The sequence below is a fragment of the Typha latifolia genome, chromosome 9 (genome assembly GCF_019914945.1).
Source record: "Typha latifolia isolate L0001 chromosome 9, TyphaL0001v2, whole genome shotgun sequence".
Taxonomy (NCBI): Eukaryota; Viridiplantae; Streptophyta; class Magnoliopsida; order Poales; family Typhaceae; genus Typha; species Typha latifolia.
Window position 1 is genome coordinate 7,887,996 of NC_133094.1, and position 16,683 is coordinate 7,904,678.

The 16,683-nt window shown below is 37.6% G+C and overlaps 1 protein-coding gene across 2 annotated transcripts in view; it reads right to left on the reverse strand.

The window, feature by feature from the left end:
* LOC140795623 (coilin-like) overlaps positions 1-4,389 on the reverse strand; it is a 61,556-nt gene extending 57,167 nt beyond the window's left edge. Inside the window, exons 1-2 of one of the 2 annotated variants that reach the window (XM_073148306.1) lie at positions 4,044-4,389; positions 1,341-1,405 (exon numbers count right to left, since the gene is read on the reverse strand). In XM_073148306.1, the coding sequence (XP_073004407.1) occupies positions 1,341-1,405; positions 4,044-4,346 (368 nt within the window). In that variant the 5' untranslated portion in view covers positions 4,347-4,389. The remainder of the gene's footprint in view (positions 1-1,340; positions 1,406-4,043) is intronic. The other variant, XM_073148308.1, reaches the window with a different exon arrangement.
* Positions 4,390-16,683: the final 12,294 nt, after the last annotated feature.

The window sequence follows — 16,683 nt, forward strand, 5'->3', positions numbered from 1 at the left end:
GCATGTGATGCTTCTAGAATTGGTATAAGTGGAATCCTAAGCCAAAAAGGTCATTCAATTGCCTACTTTAGTGAGAAACTGTATGAAACCAAGAAGCAGTATACCATTTACAATAAGAAATTCTATGCTGTGGTTCAATCTCTCCACTTCTGGAGGCATTATTTGCTCCCACAAGAATTTGTAATCTTCTCTGACCATGAGGCTATTCGTTACATCAACTACTAGAAAAAGCTTAATGATAGACACGCCAAGTAGGTTGAATTTCTCCATGATTATACGTACACTTAGCGACACAAAACTGGAGCAGAGAACAATGTTGCCGATGCATTGAGTCGTTGCATGATTCTTCTTTCAAAAATGAATGCGAAAGTAATAGATTTTGATAAAATTAAAATTGAATACGAATTGCGTCCGAAATTTTATGAAGTTTACAATTTGCTAAGCAAAGGAATGACTCAAGAAATAAATGGTTTCATTTTGCAGGACGATTATCTATTTAAATCTCAAAAGTTATGCATTCTCAACACATTGTTAAGGGAATTTTTAATTTGGGAATTGCATGCTAGAGGTCTTGCAGGACATTTTAGGCATGCGAAAATTATTGAAGCTATAGAACATTGATTTTTCTGCCCAAGCCATAATAGAGATCTTATGAGACTTATCAGTAAATTTCACACATGTCAACTCGCTTAGCAACGAAAGCAAAATACGAGATTGTACATACATTTACCTGTTCCCAATTATGATTGGCAGGACATGAGTATGGACTTTATATTTGGACTTCCAAAGACTACTCAAAAGCACGATTCCATTCTTGTAGTAGGGGATCGATTTTTAAAGATGACCCAGTTTATACCTAGTTCTTAAACTTTTGACGTCTCTCAAGTTACAAAACTCTATTTTGATGAGTTAAACTGTACGGGCTCCCAAAAACTATTGTTAGATAGAGATGTGAAATTCACTAGTTATTTTTGGAAACCCCTATGGCATAAAATGGGAACCAAGCTTCAATATTCAACCGTTTAAGGACCCCCTAAACCGGTTCAAGGATTCCCTGAACTGGTTCAAGGACCCCTGAACTGGTTTAGTAACCAAACATCTTTTTTATCTTTTTCAAATCTAATAAAATTTACTCTCCAAAAAATTATGACTAAAAAGTAAGACTAACTAATTAAGTTCAAAGCTTAGCCTCAAGCCAAACAAGGGCCTAACAGACAGACTCCAAGATTGTGTAGAGTAATAGGATTTTTCACAAATACATTCAGGCATGTCTAACTAAAGGGAGAATTCAAAAGTCATACACAATAAAACTATGTAAGAGAAAGTTTAGCAAACTTCACCTGATGATATCCTTATCTTTGAAAATGCAAGTCAACTCAAATGATGGTAAAACAAATTCATCCATCTGTCCACAAGCAAAAACAAAAGATATACAAATTTAAAGTTGTTTTGCAATATGTTTATAAAGAATTTAACACTACAAAAGAAATAGGCTATTCATATTCTGTGTAGTGCTAATTTGGACTGTGGTTGAAAAGGAATAGAAGAATTCTCAATGACTGTGCTGGGAAGGATAATAAGGGAATTCGTAGCAATATTAATTCCTTATTCACATTTTGGGCAGGTTCTTTGGAGCTGGAGATGAAGGAACAGGCTATGTGGAACAGTTGCAGGAAAAGATAGAATGGAAGATGGAATGAGAAGCAATTGAGGAAGCTGGGGAAAGAAACTTTTTGATTTGTTCTAACTTCTAAGTTGTCTGGATTAGTATAGGTGTGTGGATGCAGTCAGATGTATTTTGTTAGTTGTACCTCTTATGGTATGTATCGGTAAATGTGATTGGTGTAAAACTATACTCTATAAGAGAGGTTGTGGTTTAGTTTCTAATGAAACTGGATGCAGGTATAATCTGATATTCGGATGTATTTTGTGGTTTATAAGATTCTTCCAGTATCTCTAGGTTGCACTTTACATAAATCAGACTTGCTTAAGTCTAGGAGGCTCTCTTTAATGATCACTGCCTGAAATTCCTCCTATACAAGATAATAGTCAGAAATTTTCGTAGATACATTCAGCACAAAACAACATAATAGAATTAGATGTCACCTCAATGAAACACCTATATTACTCTGCCATAAAAGTCACATGTTCAAGAGTACAGCCACCACAACTAAGCATTTAGTCCAACAATGGTCAAAAGTCTATCATTTTCTCCTCACCACAACCATACTAACAATTCATTCTCACCATCTGATCAAAAAAAAAAAGCAAAGAATTAGGGAAATCTTTCAGCTAAACTTATAGCTTGAATCTCCTAAATACCATCTTTGATTTGAGAGATTTCACACTTTCCCTTCCTAAACTTTTTCAATCGTGCAACTAATAAGCAGAATTATAAAATATTATTCTAAAAAAGCCTTTCCAATTTGTTCTTCAGAAAGATATAATGTAAATCTCAATTGCAGATCAAACCACCAGCTTCCACCTTGTCCTGCTCTTTTAGTTATAATGTTGATTTCTTTGCATTGAAACTATAAGGTTGCTTTCATAGTTTTATGTAATAGGCAATAGGAAATATGTTTCAAAATATTCTAAATGTGTAAAAATATCTAGAATTTTTGTATGAGGATATGCACAAAACTTATGAAGATTTATGAAGAAATTCAAGAGGAAGACACTTTCTAGAAGTGGTTCTAACCACTTTGAAAGTAATCCAAAGCATAAAATCCAAGACCTTTTGATGTACAAGCATTAGAAGAGTAGCTCTAACCACTCTAGGAAAGAAAATCAGGAAAAGCTACTTTTGGCATCAGGCATTTGAACACACTTAATGGCACTAGAACATACTATGGACTTTTGAATTTCTACTAACTTCTTGGTCAGGCTTGGAGGTGTTTTTAGACTTTATTTGGTTGAGGTATTTATGAGGGTTTTAGCCTAACCCTAGGGCACCTCTTTGAACATATTGGAGAAACTTCCGGAGAACACAGCACAGCTTTCTTCTAAACTCATCTTCTTCAAATCTTAAAAGGACAGGATCTCGAGGGTTCCTGAGGTAGGAGTGTCATTCTCAAAGATTATCGAGGTTGGTGAGCAACTAATGTACATATAGTCGTGGTATCAATGAATGATCTATAAGCTGTCTTGTAACCGCTATAATTATTTTAGTAATTAATTTGATCCGAGTTTAGCTCCGTGATTTTTTTTTACCACGGTTTAGTTTTTCCACTTAAAAATCTGTGCAGCTGCCATTGTTTATTTATGCTTTAATATTCCGCATTTTATTAAATTAAGCAAGTGTGGGAGATTGCTCCTAGGTTTTTTTAAATTTTCAGAAGCTTTACTAGGATCACAAAGGACTAGTACGGAAAGATGGGAAAAAAGAGCTTTTAAGACAAATAAGCTATCTATCAACGATATATAATTGCCTAATGTACTGTGAATAAAAATCAGCAGAATGAGTCCTTGGGACACCAATAATACCCATTTCAGAGAAGAAAAGAATATAATGGAAACACTCACGTTTCCCTATATGGTGAAAAGAGTCTAAAGAAGGCTTCGAGGCCAATTTTCCGCTCATTTACACCATGAAATCACTTGCGCAACTCCCAAATAACCAAACTCCTCTAAACATATAGTGTTGGCCTAAGATTAAGAAGAACCAAATCTTCGCTCAACATCAAAGCCTCAAAAGAATAAGCCCAAAGGCACAACAGGCCTAAGATTAAGAAGAACAAAATGGTCAAAACTTCGACAGACATCAAATGCTCAAAACAGTAAGTACAAAGACACCACATTGCTACAAACCAAGAATAAGTCCAAAAATTCAAGGATTTGGCGTAAAATTAAGAAAACCCAAAACCCCGATCAGCATGAGATCGTCGAGCAATTCAAAGGTGTGATACATTGCTAAAAAAAATCCAAGACAACTCAAAAGAGCATGTCCAAAGTTCAAAGACTTGACCATCAATTAAGAGACTCAAAATTGCCATCAACATCAGATCATCAAAAGAGAAGGTCCAATGTGCTGCATTGCTACTCACCAAGAACAGGAGGTCATCAGAAGAAGTGACGCGAAGACTGAAACGGGACGCGACGTGATCGGCGAGGTCAGCAATGGTGGCGCACTCCGGCCGCAGGAGAAGCCAGCATTGCCTCAGGCCTTCCGACCTCTGCGACTTGGTGAGGAGGCAGCGATCCTCGAAAACGACGCGAACCCTCACCGGCCTTTCCATGCGAGATCGAGAGAAAGAAGGCGATCGAGAGCGAAATACGAAGAACATTAAAATGCTTTTCCGGGGTTTAGTGCAGAGGGAGTGACCTCGGGCAGAGAACTCCAAAGTCATGTCGTTTCGAAGTCCATGTTGTATCGGCTAGGTATGGCATAACAAAGAACATATTATCGGTCGAGTCATATCATTACAAGCGGAAAAGTATTTTACTTAACATTTAATCTAAAGAAAGTTGGAACACGGAGAATTGTTTTTAGTGGCCTTCAAAAATTATCTATCGATACGCTGGTATACTAAACTTAATACGGAAAAGAACCTCTCAATCATGTAAAGAAAATGGAACAATTTTAATGTAAAATATTGAACTCTTTAATGTTTTACGGTTTTTCGGTACGGTAATATTTTGACACTATCCTGACAAAATAACACGCAAATCTTCTACAACGTAAAATTTTAAACCAACCAAACATTTTAAAAATGTCGTAGCTAATCAAAATGTCACTAAACCAACAATATCAAACAAATTTCATTACTAAACCAATCAAACAAACAAAATTTTACCGATCAATGTAACTCTAACTAAATATTTTTATTGTTTACCAAACCATTAGAATGATATATATTTACAACAAAACGTTGTCACCATGTATTGAAAATTACCCCACTCCTCATATAAATTTATTGGTATCTTCTTCTTCCTCCTATACAATATCTTTATCGCCATCACATGAAAAATAAAAGACTACTATGTAAAATTGGGAAGTAAACATCTTAGGCATATCATACCTATATCATTTACACATGCAGATATAGAAAGCTCCTCAATTGCATGCGTAATAAGAGTAGGCTTGAATTCAAATATATTGCCATGTGTACATCACGTGAGACCGCGTATAGATTGGAAGCTACCAACATTTGCATCATCACCGGATAAGATAAAAAACCAGCCAAAATGATAGTAAAATTGTAACGTCCCCACCCAGCATAGGCATGTGCACACCCACGCATTCACACGACACGTGCGTCGCATGCGACAGATTAGGCGGAGCCCGTCACGCACAGATACACTCCTATGCATATATAATCATGACATCATCAAATAAAACTTGCTAACATATTCATGCTCACATAATCCATCACCAAATAAATCCATACTCAACATAATCCATTTCAAAGATCAATCATACTATCAACCAAATAAACATGTTAACATATGAATATTCAAGTCCACAATAATATATGCTATACCACTACATAATCTAACAGGACTCGCATAGGCCACGACAAACCATCAATGTACAACTAAAACAACTAATATAAGAAAACACTATGATTCGACATGTATTATATAAATCATCGTCTAATACAAAGAAGTATAAATATCAAATACTGGTACAACTCAAATTCTATATAATCTATCATTTATACTGTTTCGCATCTATAGCTCACATCATCATCGCTCTAAAATATCTCCTCAAGATATCTCAAGTCGTTATCACGTACCACATATCTAACGGGGTTAGAAAAGAAATAAATAGTCATGAGCAAAATGCTCAGTGAATAGATCTTACCCGAATTAGTAAAGTCAAACGGAGAGTAAATCAAGTACTAGATAATATAAATCAGAAAGAACATCATGTCATGAATGAGTTTATAAATGTGTCCTCAATAATAATATATAAATGAAAGGTAGATAACATATCATAACTGACAAAAATATATAACTCTCGACAATAAATAAATAAATCTCCATGTCATACTATCATCATAACTTTCTCTCAAATAAATCTCCATGTCATACTATGATGCATGCTGACCATGACCATGCTATAATATCAAATGCAATCATATATGATGTATATTGACCACTCGATAATTAGGTAATCAGATAATAATAAAATCATATGCATTTCTCAACATCTCAATTATCAATGTCATCTCTATATATCATCATCATACTAGACCACTATGCATAGTCAACTCCCGATACCTGGTCTCAAGATTATGCTCGAAGGCTCAGAGCATACTTTGTCATCCGCAAAGATTATATCAAATATAACCATATTGTATCATCTGCTAAGGGTATCAACATCCATCCAAATCGAGTACCCTTCTAGCTGATAGAAATCTCGTGAGGATAACTCGCCGCATATGCCCTGATGAATGACATGTCTAAATGTCTACTGCGCATACAGACTAACGACCTCAGATGTAAGGTCATAGAATCGCGACTATGTCGAGTGATCAATCATCCACCAAGCGCGTCCTAACCTTCGCGCCCACTCGAGTATCATCACCTTCTATCAACTATCTTATCAATCATATTCCTATTTTTCTTCTAAATGATAGATCATATATATATATCCAATACGATAACAAGTCAATGCATAATAGGAATTTAGGTAGAACAGGAATCAAGAGAAAAATGATGCAATGTAGTCTCCAACTATGTAATCGATACATGCATACCTATGCTAATCTATCACAACATGCATACTCATGCTACAGATCAACTAGGCATAAAATTATAACAATATAGTCATATCTAATTATCTCTATATACCATCATCATACTCATATCTAAGATCAGCCTAATTATATGCATGATAAAATATGCTTGACTGTAATCATCTCTAAATAAAGTCATATAATCATGCTGGAGGCCAAAATATGCATATATATAATATATAATATAACCTAATTTGAGAAAGGCATCTAGAGGATAAGATTGCTCATAGTATGATTAGAAGACATAAACCACGTATCTCTCACATCGGTTAATCAAACATCAACTTATCGACATAATCCACGGGGTCTCATATAACGGGGTTTGGGATCTGAAAAAATTTAAGTAGCAAGAAGTTAGCCATTCATCTAATTAAAATTCGTTAATGTAAAATATAATAATTTATTAGATTTTAGAATTTCTACTTATCTTTATAACTAGCTAGATTTTTAATTATAAATAAAAATATAAATACAGATAAAAATCTAATTATAATTAAATTGTGGTTCTCACTCTATCTTGATTTATTAGGGACTATGTAGTCATTACTTTATAAAATAATAAATAAATAAGCCTAGTATTTTATTTGTTACAGAAAAATAATAATATATAATAAATTATTAGAATTACGTAAAATGTATCTCATAAATCTAATAATTACAATTTACAAATCTATCTATTAATCTAATAGAGATATAAATAAATAATAATATTTAAGTATTACCTATATTTATACCTAATTAATCATTAATTATACAAATTATAATTAATAATAATTATATTGAAGAATGTATATTACTATTAAAATAATTAATGCCTAAATAATCTATTTGCATTAATTAAGAAAGAAATACCTAAATAACATAAATAAAATAGAATAGAATAAATAAATAAATAAATAAAATATTGGTGGTGCCACCGGTGCTGGGCTCAACCCAGCACTGCTTCCTACAATGCTGGGCTTACAGAAAGAGAAGGAGAAGAAGCTGAGAAAGAAGAAGAAAGAAGAAAGAAGAAAGAAGAAGAAGAAGAAGAAGAAGAAGAAGAGAAGGAGAAGAGGAGAAGGAGAAGAAAGGAGGGCGCGAACCCAGGCTGATAGGGAGGGCGCGGCATCTCGCCGGTGGTTCGGCTCCGGCAAACACGAGCTAAGGAGGAAGAGAGAGAGAGAAGAATAGAGAAAAAGAGAGAGAAGGAGAGAGAGCTCATCGACGTTAGTGGCAACGGCGACGGTAGTAGAGTGAGAGAGAAAGAGAGAGAGGATAGAAATAAAAGAGAGAGAGGCGGTGGGGAGGGAGGCCAAGGCGGCGGCAACGGGGCCCACCGCGCCAGCTAGCCCGGCCAGGTTGGCCGGGCCGGCGACTGGGGCGCGTGGCGCCCTCCCCTCCTGCCACTACATGGCACGAGACCGATCACGTCGTGCCATGCAATAATAATTTTTTTTAAGATAGGTTGTTACAAATGTTGTATGGCATAACAAATTCATCAATAGTACAAAAGCAGGTAGAATTCCCGAATATAAAAGTACATGCTAAATTTAAGTTACAACAAGGGCAAAACATATTTTTTACACCGCTACAACAAAAAAATAAGTGATAAAGGAGGCTCAGCGCCTCACAAGATGGACTGCCACAAAAACTTTTGCCATGATTGCAAAAATGTCTTTCGTGCCTTAGCAATAAACATTTAACAATCGATATGATAGGCTTGCAAAAAAATCTAATAGCTAAAATCCTTAAAAGGTATAATAGGAATGCTAAAAAAGAAAAGGTATTACCGATTCGATAGGTAATTATTTATTTTTAAAATATAATTTTAGTATTTATCTATTTTCTAGAACAACTTCTTTCCCACAAATAATTTTTTTCCAATTTCTCTTGACACAAAGTGATACAACTCGGTCTATATTGGCTCCACTCACGACATTAGGTTCATTGGGATAAACCTATTTATCTAGTTAAGTTTTGTTAGAAGCAATAAAAAGATTTTTGCCGGAGCGCATTCAAACGGGGATGCGAATGCTTGCACACGTTCGAAAAAATAGATAATGTAAATTGTGCGTTCGAACGGAATCAGGTCGTTCAAATGCCTACATACATTCACATCGATAGAGAACTGAAATTCCGCTTTCGAACGCGATCGGGCGCATTCGAATACACCGCAGCGAAAGTTGTGGGTTTGTTAAGGTTTGTTAGAGTTGTTTAACTTAATTGATGAGTCCCTAGGATGAGCCTCTATAAATATATGGAAGAAATAATAATTAGAGTTTATCTTGGATAATTAAAATTGGCTTTGGCCTTTATCTCCTTCTTAACTTGCCTCTAGCCATTGGTGTCCTCTCCCACCTCCTTTCGTCCACCGCATGTGTCTTTGGTCGGCATCCTCCAGCTTCTAACCCCCATCTTCTACAGCAACTTCTCCCCCTTCACTCCAAGGAGTTACCCTAGTATCTATCTAGCCATTGGAGGGCTATCAAGCTATGATTTAATTAATCTTCTGTCATGTGATCTTGGATTCATTAGAAAGCTCTCTCCAAGAGTGACAACATATCCAAAATTTTGGAGGATCCGTCAGTTGGATTATTCGCAGATTCCTTTGAAAGTTACGAGCTCATGAGGACGAATAGAGGGCTCTCCCGATCTCGCGCAAACGTTGTTGGAGATCAAGGCCACCCTTGCTGATAGGAACCATCATCTTCTAAGGCATACCCCTAAGCGTCATCAAAGACATGAAGATCGCCCCTTACCTAGAGAGGGGAACCGACGAGGACCAATCCTAGAGGCGCCATGGCAATAGCATGACGAATCGCATGGGCGTCGCACCGACTTACCACCCTTGCACCAGAGCGAACTTATGGCCCCACATCCAGAGGAGGAGCCTTGGGATGAGTGGGAGGAGCCCCCACATCAACCAAGGGTCTTGCAACAAGAGGCATTTCACCAAGGATGTGATAACGAACGCGATCAAATGCTACAACCCTGCACCGTTAGAGTCAATTTTCCTAAATTCAGCGGTGGTGACCCATTGGATTGGATTTATAGGGTGAAGTGATTATTCACTTATTAAGGTACACCTAATCACCAAAAGGTGCTTCTGGCCTCATTTCACCTTGAAGACAACGGTGAGATGGTTTCAAGCAGCACATTGAGTGCGCGCTTTCAACACTTAGGAGGAGTTCGCCGACACGCTTTGTGTGCATTTTAGACCCTCCGACTATGAGGACTTCCAAGCCACTTTAACGAAGCTAACCAAAAAGACTTCTGTAAGAGCATATCAAGAGGAGTTCGAAAGAATTAGCAATCGAGTCCACGGGTGGTCAGACTCAGTTGTCAAAAGCACTTTCATCTCTGGGATTCATCGAGATATTCAAGCGGAAGTCAAAGCGTCTCGTCCTACTACCTTGTTGGAAACCTTCTTAGTAGCTCAAATGATGGAAGAGAAGATAAAAGAGTTGAGGGCGACTCACCATCCAACATAGAGCACTAGTGACCCGCACGTTAACCTTAGACCATCGATCTCGAGTGCGGCACGTTCGAGATGGGTTCAGCCAAACTTTAATCGGCTACCTCCACCATAGACAGGTCTTGACCCTAGGGGACAACCACGGATGATGGGATGACGCCTCACACTAGCGGAGATCAAAGATCAGCACTCGAAGTGTAACGCCCCCTGCTCGGCACGGCACGTGCACACCCACGCGCCCACGCGGCACGCGCGGTATACGCGACAGATCGAGTGGGGCCCGTCAAGCATAGATGCACCCTTGTGCTCAAATAATCCAACACCAAATAAATTATACTATTAATCAAAATAATCTTGTTAACATATAAATATCTAAATTCACAATAATATACACTAGACCACAAAATAAATTATGACATCATCAAGTTAAACCTGTTAATAAATCTATATCTATATCCACAACAACCATACTAGATAGCTACATAATCTGACAGGGCCCACATAGGCCACGACAAACCAGTAAGATTTTTTTCATAATTTTTGTTATATTTTGGCATTTATAACAACTAAATCATTGTATTTTTCAGAAAGGAGTAGCTGCTTTTTGTTTAGTAGAGGAGGAAAGTAACATACAGGACATTATTTTACTTTTTTTTAATGTAATTATCTTCTTTTTTCCCATCCTAATAATTTATAGAATTTTTTTTCGCTGGCTTATGTTTCAAAATGCACAAATGGAACTCTAGTTAACTAATTTTCCTTCGAAATGCAGATACTTGTTATCTGTCCTGCTTATGCTTCTATTTTGTTTATGATGACGCACAAGTTCTAATTGTTGATTTTTACTATTATAATTGTTGTTTTGTTTTGATCCTCAAAATTCATGGGCAAGGTGCAGATTGGACATTCATGACTGTATTTCCACTCAGATTGAACTCCTCCAAGATAATAACACAAAGGCTATATATATTGCTGGAATGCTGTGGTTTTATGTTAACTCTGAATCTTCCTATTCTCTAAAGGAGGCAAAGCAACATATAATGGTTATCTTAATCCTATTAAGGGTGTTATGGTGAATTCTGTTTCTACATGGAGAATGGGAAAGTGATGCTCATTTGAAGAAACTAGCATGAATGAATACCACAGGAAGAAAACTTCGTTCCTCTGAAATCACATCTGCTTTTATTTCTTTGGCCTATTCTTATAAGAAAAAGTTCTTGCATTTGTTGCAGAATACTCTGTCATCGTGAGGTTCTCATGCATACTTCTGGAAAAGCTACAAGTCAATATGTTTACCAAGATGTACCTCACATATTCTGCAGAGAGTAATTTATTTTGCTTGACAATTCAAACATTGGTTGGTCTTTTAGAGAATATTTCCCCATGTATTCTCATGACCAGCTTCTATTTAGTATTGTTCTTCTCCATTTTTTTTTATTCTCTACGAAATCTGGTACATGATTGCAACTTGGTCCTAACCGCAACGAATTGAGCATGTTAGTAATAGACAAGTTTTTCATCCAAATTAAAAACATGAAATAGTTTTCTAAACAAAATCTTTTAGTTATCAATCAAGTTATCAATCAAGTTACAAGTCCACTAACTTACCATTGAAAGATGTAACACTAAAAACATACATCACGAATCCTATGGTGCTAGTATACAAACATGATACTCTCCTTAAGCTGAATATAAACTTTTTTTACTTTATCATAATCTGTACTTCATGTTTCACATAGTTTCTTTCATTTAGTGTTGTTGAAAATATTTATTCTACAACTATTTGTTTTCTGAAATACTCCGTATCTATCTGAAACATCAAATAAAAGTAAATAAATTTTTACATAGTAATAAGTTGAAACAACTATTATATAATATATAAATATGTAAAAGTTGATATAATAATACATGTGCAAAATTATGGGTCACATGAGAGCTTAAGGAGAGCAGTTGGATATATTTTATTGTAAATATGTCATATGAGAGCAGTTGTAGTAGAGAAAACAACATATCCGTAACTTGAATCTTAATATAACTAAATAAAATAAAAAATTTCTAAAAAATCCTATCAGTTTGTTGTGGAATGTTCGCGGCGACATTAATTAGTCATTCTATAATATTAAGATAACTATATTTCCTTTTCAATTTAGAAGATCTATTAACCGTTGCCTCCACACAATTAGGAGTGGCAAAAGTTGATCTAACCCGATAACTCGACATGGTAACCCAACTTTTAAACGGGTTTGAGTTTAATTTAATCGTATTTGTGTCATAAACGGGTAGTCATGTTTGTGTTTATTATCTCAACTCATTTAACTATTTTATGACTCGACCTGCCAAGCTATTTATGACACAGTAACCCGTTTATGACACGATAACTCATTTAACTATTTTATGACTCGACCTGCCAAGCCATTTATGACATAATAACCCGTTTATGACACGATAACTCATTTATGACTTGACTAACCCGTTTATGACCTGACTAACCTATTTATGACCCATCTAACTTGTTTATAATCCAAAAAACTTGTTTCTAACCTGAAAAACCCGTTTATAACCCAAAAAAATTTGTTTATAATATGAGAGTATCCATTTATGATCTGAATAACTTAAATAAATTTGAATAATTTATGCCACCCGATAACTCGTTTATAACCTGTGAAAAATATTTAATAAACGGGTCATGTTAGTGTTTAAAATTTTTAACTCATTTAATAAATGAGGTCGTATTCGTATTTGTATTAACTTGACTCGACCTGAACTCGAATCCAGCTAACCCGACCTGATTGCCACCCTACAAGCAATGTTGTATGCCGATTCTCTACATAATAATTATTAGTTTTCCGTAATAACATCCATGAATAATTTATAAAATGTAGTATATGAAATATACATAACAAGTCCTTCATAGCTTCTTCTTAATAATTTATACCAAAAGCTAACGAATTCAATATATGAAACCCCTTACGTAAGAGATGTAGGATGAACAAATCAGTTGTTATTATCTAATTATTTAGGGTAAAAACTTGCAAATTGAATTAATAATTTAAGACATTAATATCAAAAAAGAAAAAGAAGAATTGAATTTACCATGTTACTACTAAGATAACTATCACTAATCTTCTTGATTCGTGATTCTGTTCTTTGCTGCAAATCTGATTATTTTTACAATTATTGTCCAATCCACACAATCATTGATATTGGTATGTTCTTTCATACAAAACATGTGACCCAGCCATGCATTTCTCATAGTTCAAAAATTTTATAGATAAATTAATAATCTAACAACAATTAAGCAACCAATTAGTCTATTATGCTAGAAAATCAAATATAAGCAAAAGAATTACAGCTAAATATCTCATTTGATATCCATTTATTCATATTGTCTTCTTTTAACATGTGTAACCAAATAATCCATCAGTATACCCTTCAATTTAATATCTTCCAACGTCATCTCCGATGACGATGCTGTCGTGGTGGACCGTCGATTGACTGAGGAGAATGGTGGAAGGTCGCTGGAGGCCATATGCAATTTCTTCGTAGTTGCCGACTCACCGTGGTTGCAAAGGGAGGTGGTGAAAGGCGGCCCAAGTGTTGGAACTCGCGGTTTTGGATCATCTCCCTCACCACTGATGAGGATTCTTGATGAGGGATATCCAGCAACCATGCATGGTCTTCCTCAATTCAATAGTGGTTAGCACGGTTGTCGACTCATTGAAGAACTTTATTCTAACGTCAAAAGAGCATTTCCAACCGTTGAGCATGCCAAAGGAAACTGTTGCCTTAAAGCTGGACTCTTCGCCGTTTCTGCAGGGATCAGGAAGGGTGCAACCAGCCTTTTGCGGTTTGTCGACGAGGTCTCCATAGCAATTATTAACCCTAAAACAATAGATTTTTGCCGACCGCGTTCGAACGCGCCCGATCGTGTTCGAACGCACATTTTGCATTCTCTGTATGTGCGAACGTGATGTAGGCATTCACAGGTGTGTTCGAACGCACTCCATCCGCGTTCGAATACACCAAATTACGTTCGATGTATTCGAACGCACATTTCATGTTCTTTGTTATTGCAAACATGATAGAGGAGTTCACAAGTGCGTTCGAACGCACTTCATCCGTGTTCGAACACGACATACAAAAAACTTATTTTTCTATGAAATAAACACTAAAATAAGAATAAAAGACACCCCTAAAGGGTATCCATGCTCAAAACGTCATTGGTGAAGTCTGAATTGTATCAATCCATCATGCTTCCATACACCTTGTCCTCAAGATGACTCGAGTCAAACTTGCTGTGTTCGGTGGGTCATCCTTAGTTGAGCTTAGATACTTGTACTCCTACTAGCCCAAGGTGGAATTTGGGACCATCTACATTGAGTCCACTTGGTCTCGGGTGGTCGAACCAATTGACTCAATGTCAGTTCAGCAATAGAAATCTAGTTCATCGGATTGCGCTCGGGAGGTCGAGTTAGATGTAGTTGGTGGATCCAGATTAGGTCCTTCTAGTGACTCAAGTTAGGTTCAACTAGCCGAACTGATTATTGGTTGTGCTCATAATCTTTCTGCCAACTCCATAGATTAGGATCCAAGTCAAATGTATCCTGGTATAAGTAAACTTGACTTAAGTCAAATAGAGGGTTTATGATCATGTCCCTTATTTGACTTAACTGAGTCCCCAAGTCCAGATACGACTCACACTCAACTTGACCCCTTTGGCTCTTAGGTCCAACCCAGCTCATATCTAGCAATTCCACCTGGTCAACCCCAACCATGTAGCAATCTTGAAATTCTAACCACTTAGGGTTTTCAAAAAAAATTGAAACCCCTAAAATTTCTCCTATAATTTCATTTCCATCAGTCGTTGCAATAAGAATTGCCTTGGCACGTGGTAGTCTTGGCTGAGTAGTGACCACCTCCAGTAGTTGCTTAGGTAGAGTTCCCGACAGTGTGGCGGTAATCAGCGGCGATGGAAGGCTGAAGTTGGCCCAAAAAATAAAATCTTCATCTCCTTCTTCTCTGTCCTATCACAAGCACGACAAGGAGCCTTCCGCCGTCTGGAATATAAAAATAGCTGTCGCGGTTGACCATCGATTAACCGAGGAGAATGGTGGAAGGTCGTTGGAGGCCATATGCGATTTCGTCCTAGTTGCCGACTCACCGTGGTTGCAAAGGGAGGTGGTGAAAGGCGGCCCAAGTGTTGGAACTCGCAGTTCTGAATCATCTCCCTCACAACTGATGAGGATTCCTGATGAGGGATACTAGCGACCAAGCATGGTCTTCCTCAGTTCAATAGTGATTTGCACGGTTGTCGACTCATCGAAGAATTTTGTTCTGACGTCAAAAGAACATTTCCAACCATTGAGCTCGCCAGAGGAAACTGCTGCCTTAAATCTGGACTCTTCGCCATTTTTGTAGTGATTAGGAAGGGTGCAGCCAGCCTTTCGCGGCTTGTCGGTGAGGACTCCGGTGCGTGGGAAGATCTGGAGGTTACGAGGTTTGCTACAATGGTTGAGGATCCCATTGTAGCCAGTGGCGGTTCGTTGCGGTTGACCATGAGTTGGGGCGTAGAAGCTCGATCTTGCTGTATAGCCGAACTCTCCCCTATTTTTGTGGGGAATGGGGAGGCCGTGGAGGATGTTGGGTATGCTACGGAGGGTTCCCCATGCTGCCTTACGATTGCCATGCTTGTTGAAGAAGGTTTCAGATATCTAGCGACCAAGGGTGGTCTTCCTCAATTCAATAGTGGCTCGCACGGTTGTCGATTCATCGAAGAACTTTGTTCTGACGTCAAAAGAATATTTCCAACTATTGAGCTCATTGGAGGAAACTACTGCCTTAAAGCTGGACTATTCGCCGTTTATGCAGGGATCGGGAAAGGTGCAGCCAGCCTTTTGTAGTTTGTCGGCTAGTTCTCCAGTGCATAGGAAGATGTGGAGGTTCCGAGGTCTTCTACAATGGTTGAGGATCCCATTGTAGCCGGTGGCAATTCATTGCGGTTGACTTTTGGTCGGGATGTAGAAGCTCGATCTTTCTGTATAGCCGAACTCTCCCCTATTTTTGTGGGGAACGGGGAGGCCGTGGAGGATGTTGGGTATGCTGCGGAGGGCTCCCCATGCTGCCTTGCGATTGCCATGCTTGTTGAAGAAGGTTTTGGCCACGCCCGTTTTCCCGCATCATCTCCATCATCATCTAGTTGTTGATGGCCATTTGTTTGGAAAGAGACCCCAACATGGCTTGAATACTAGGTTCTTCCGTATTTCGATTTGATCGGGCGGTTCCATGGGTGGAAGTCCCCGCAACCGTTTTCCCCTCTTCTATTGGGAGAATCTCTTCTTCCTCATCTCGCCGTGCAACCATGACTCTGGTTGTTGTCATAGAAAGCGCGTGTCCAAGGGCCTGTGGCTCTGATACCAGCTTGATACGATCTCCCCTTTTGACGAAGGCTCGATCTAATCCGATTTTTAGATCTGGACAGGATCTGAC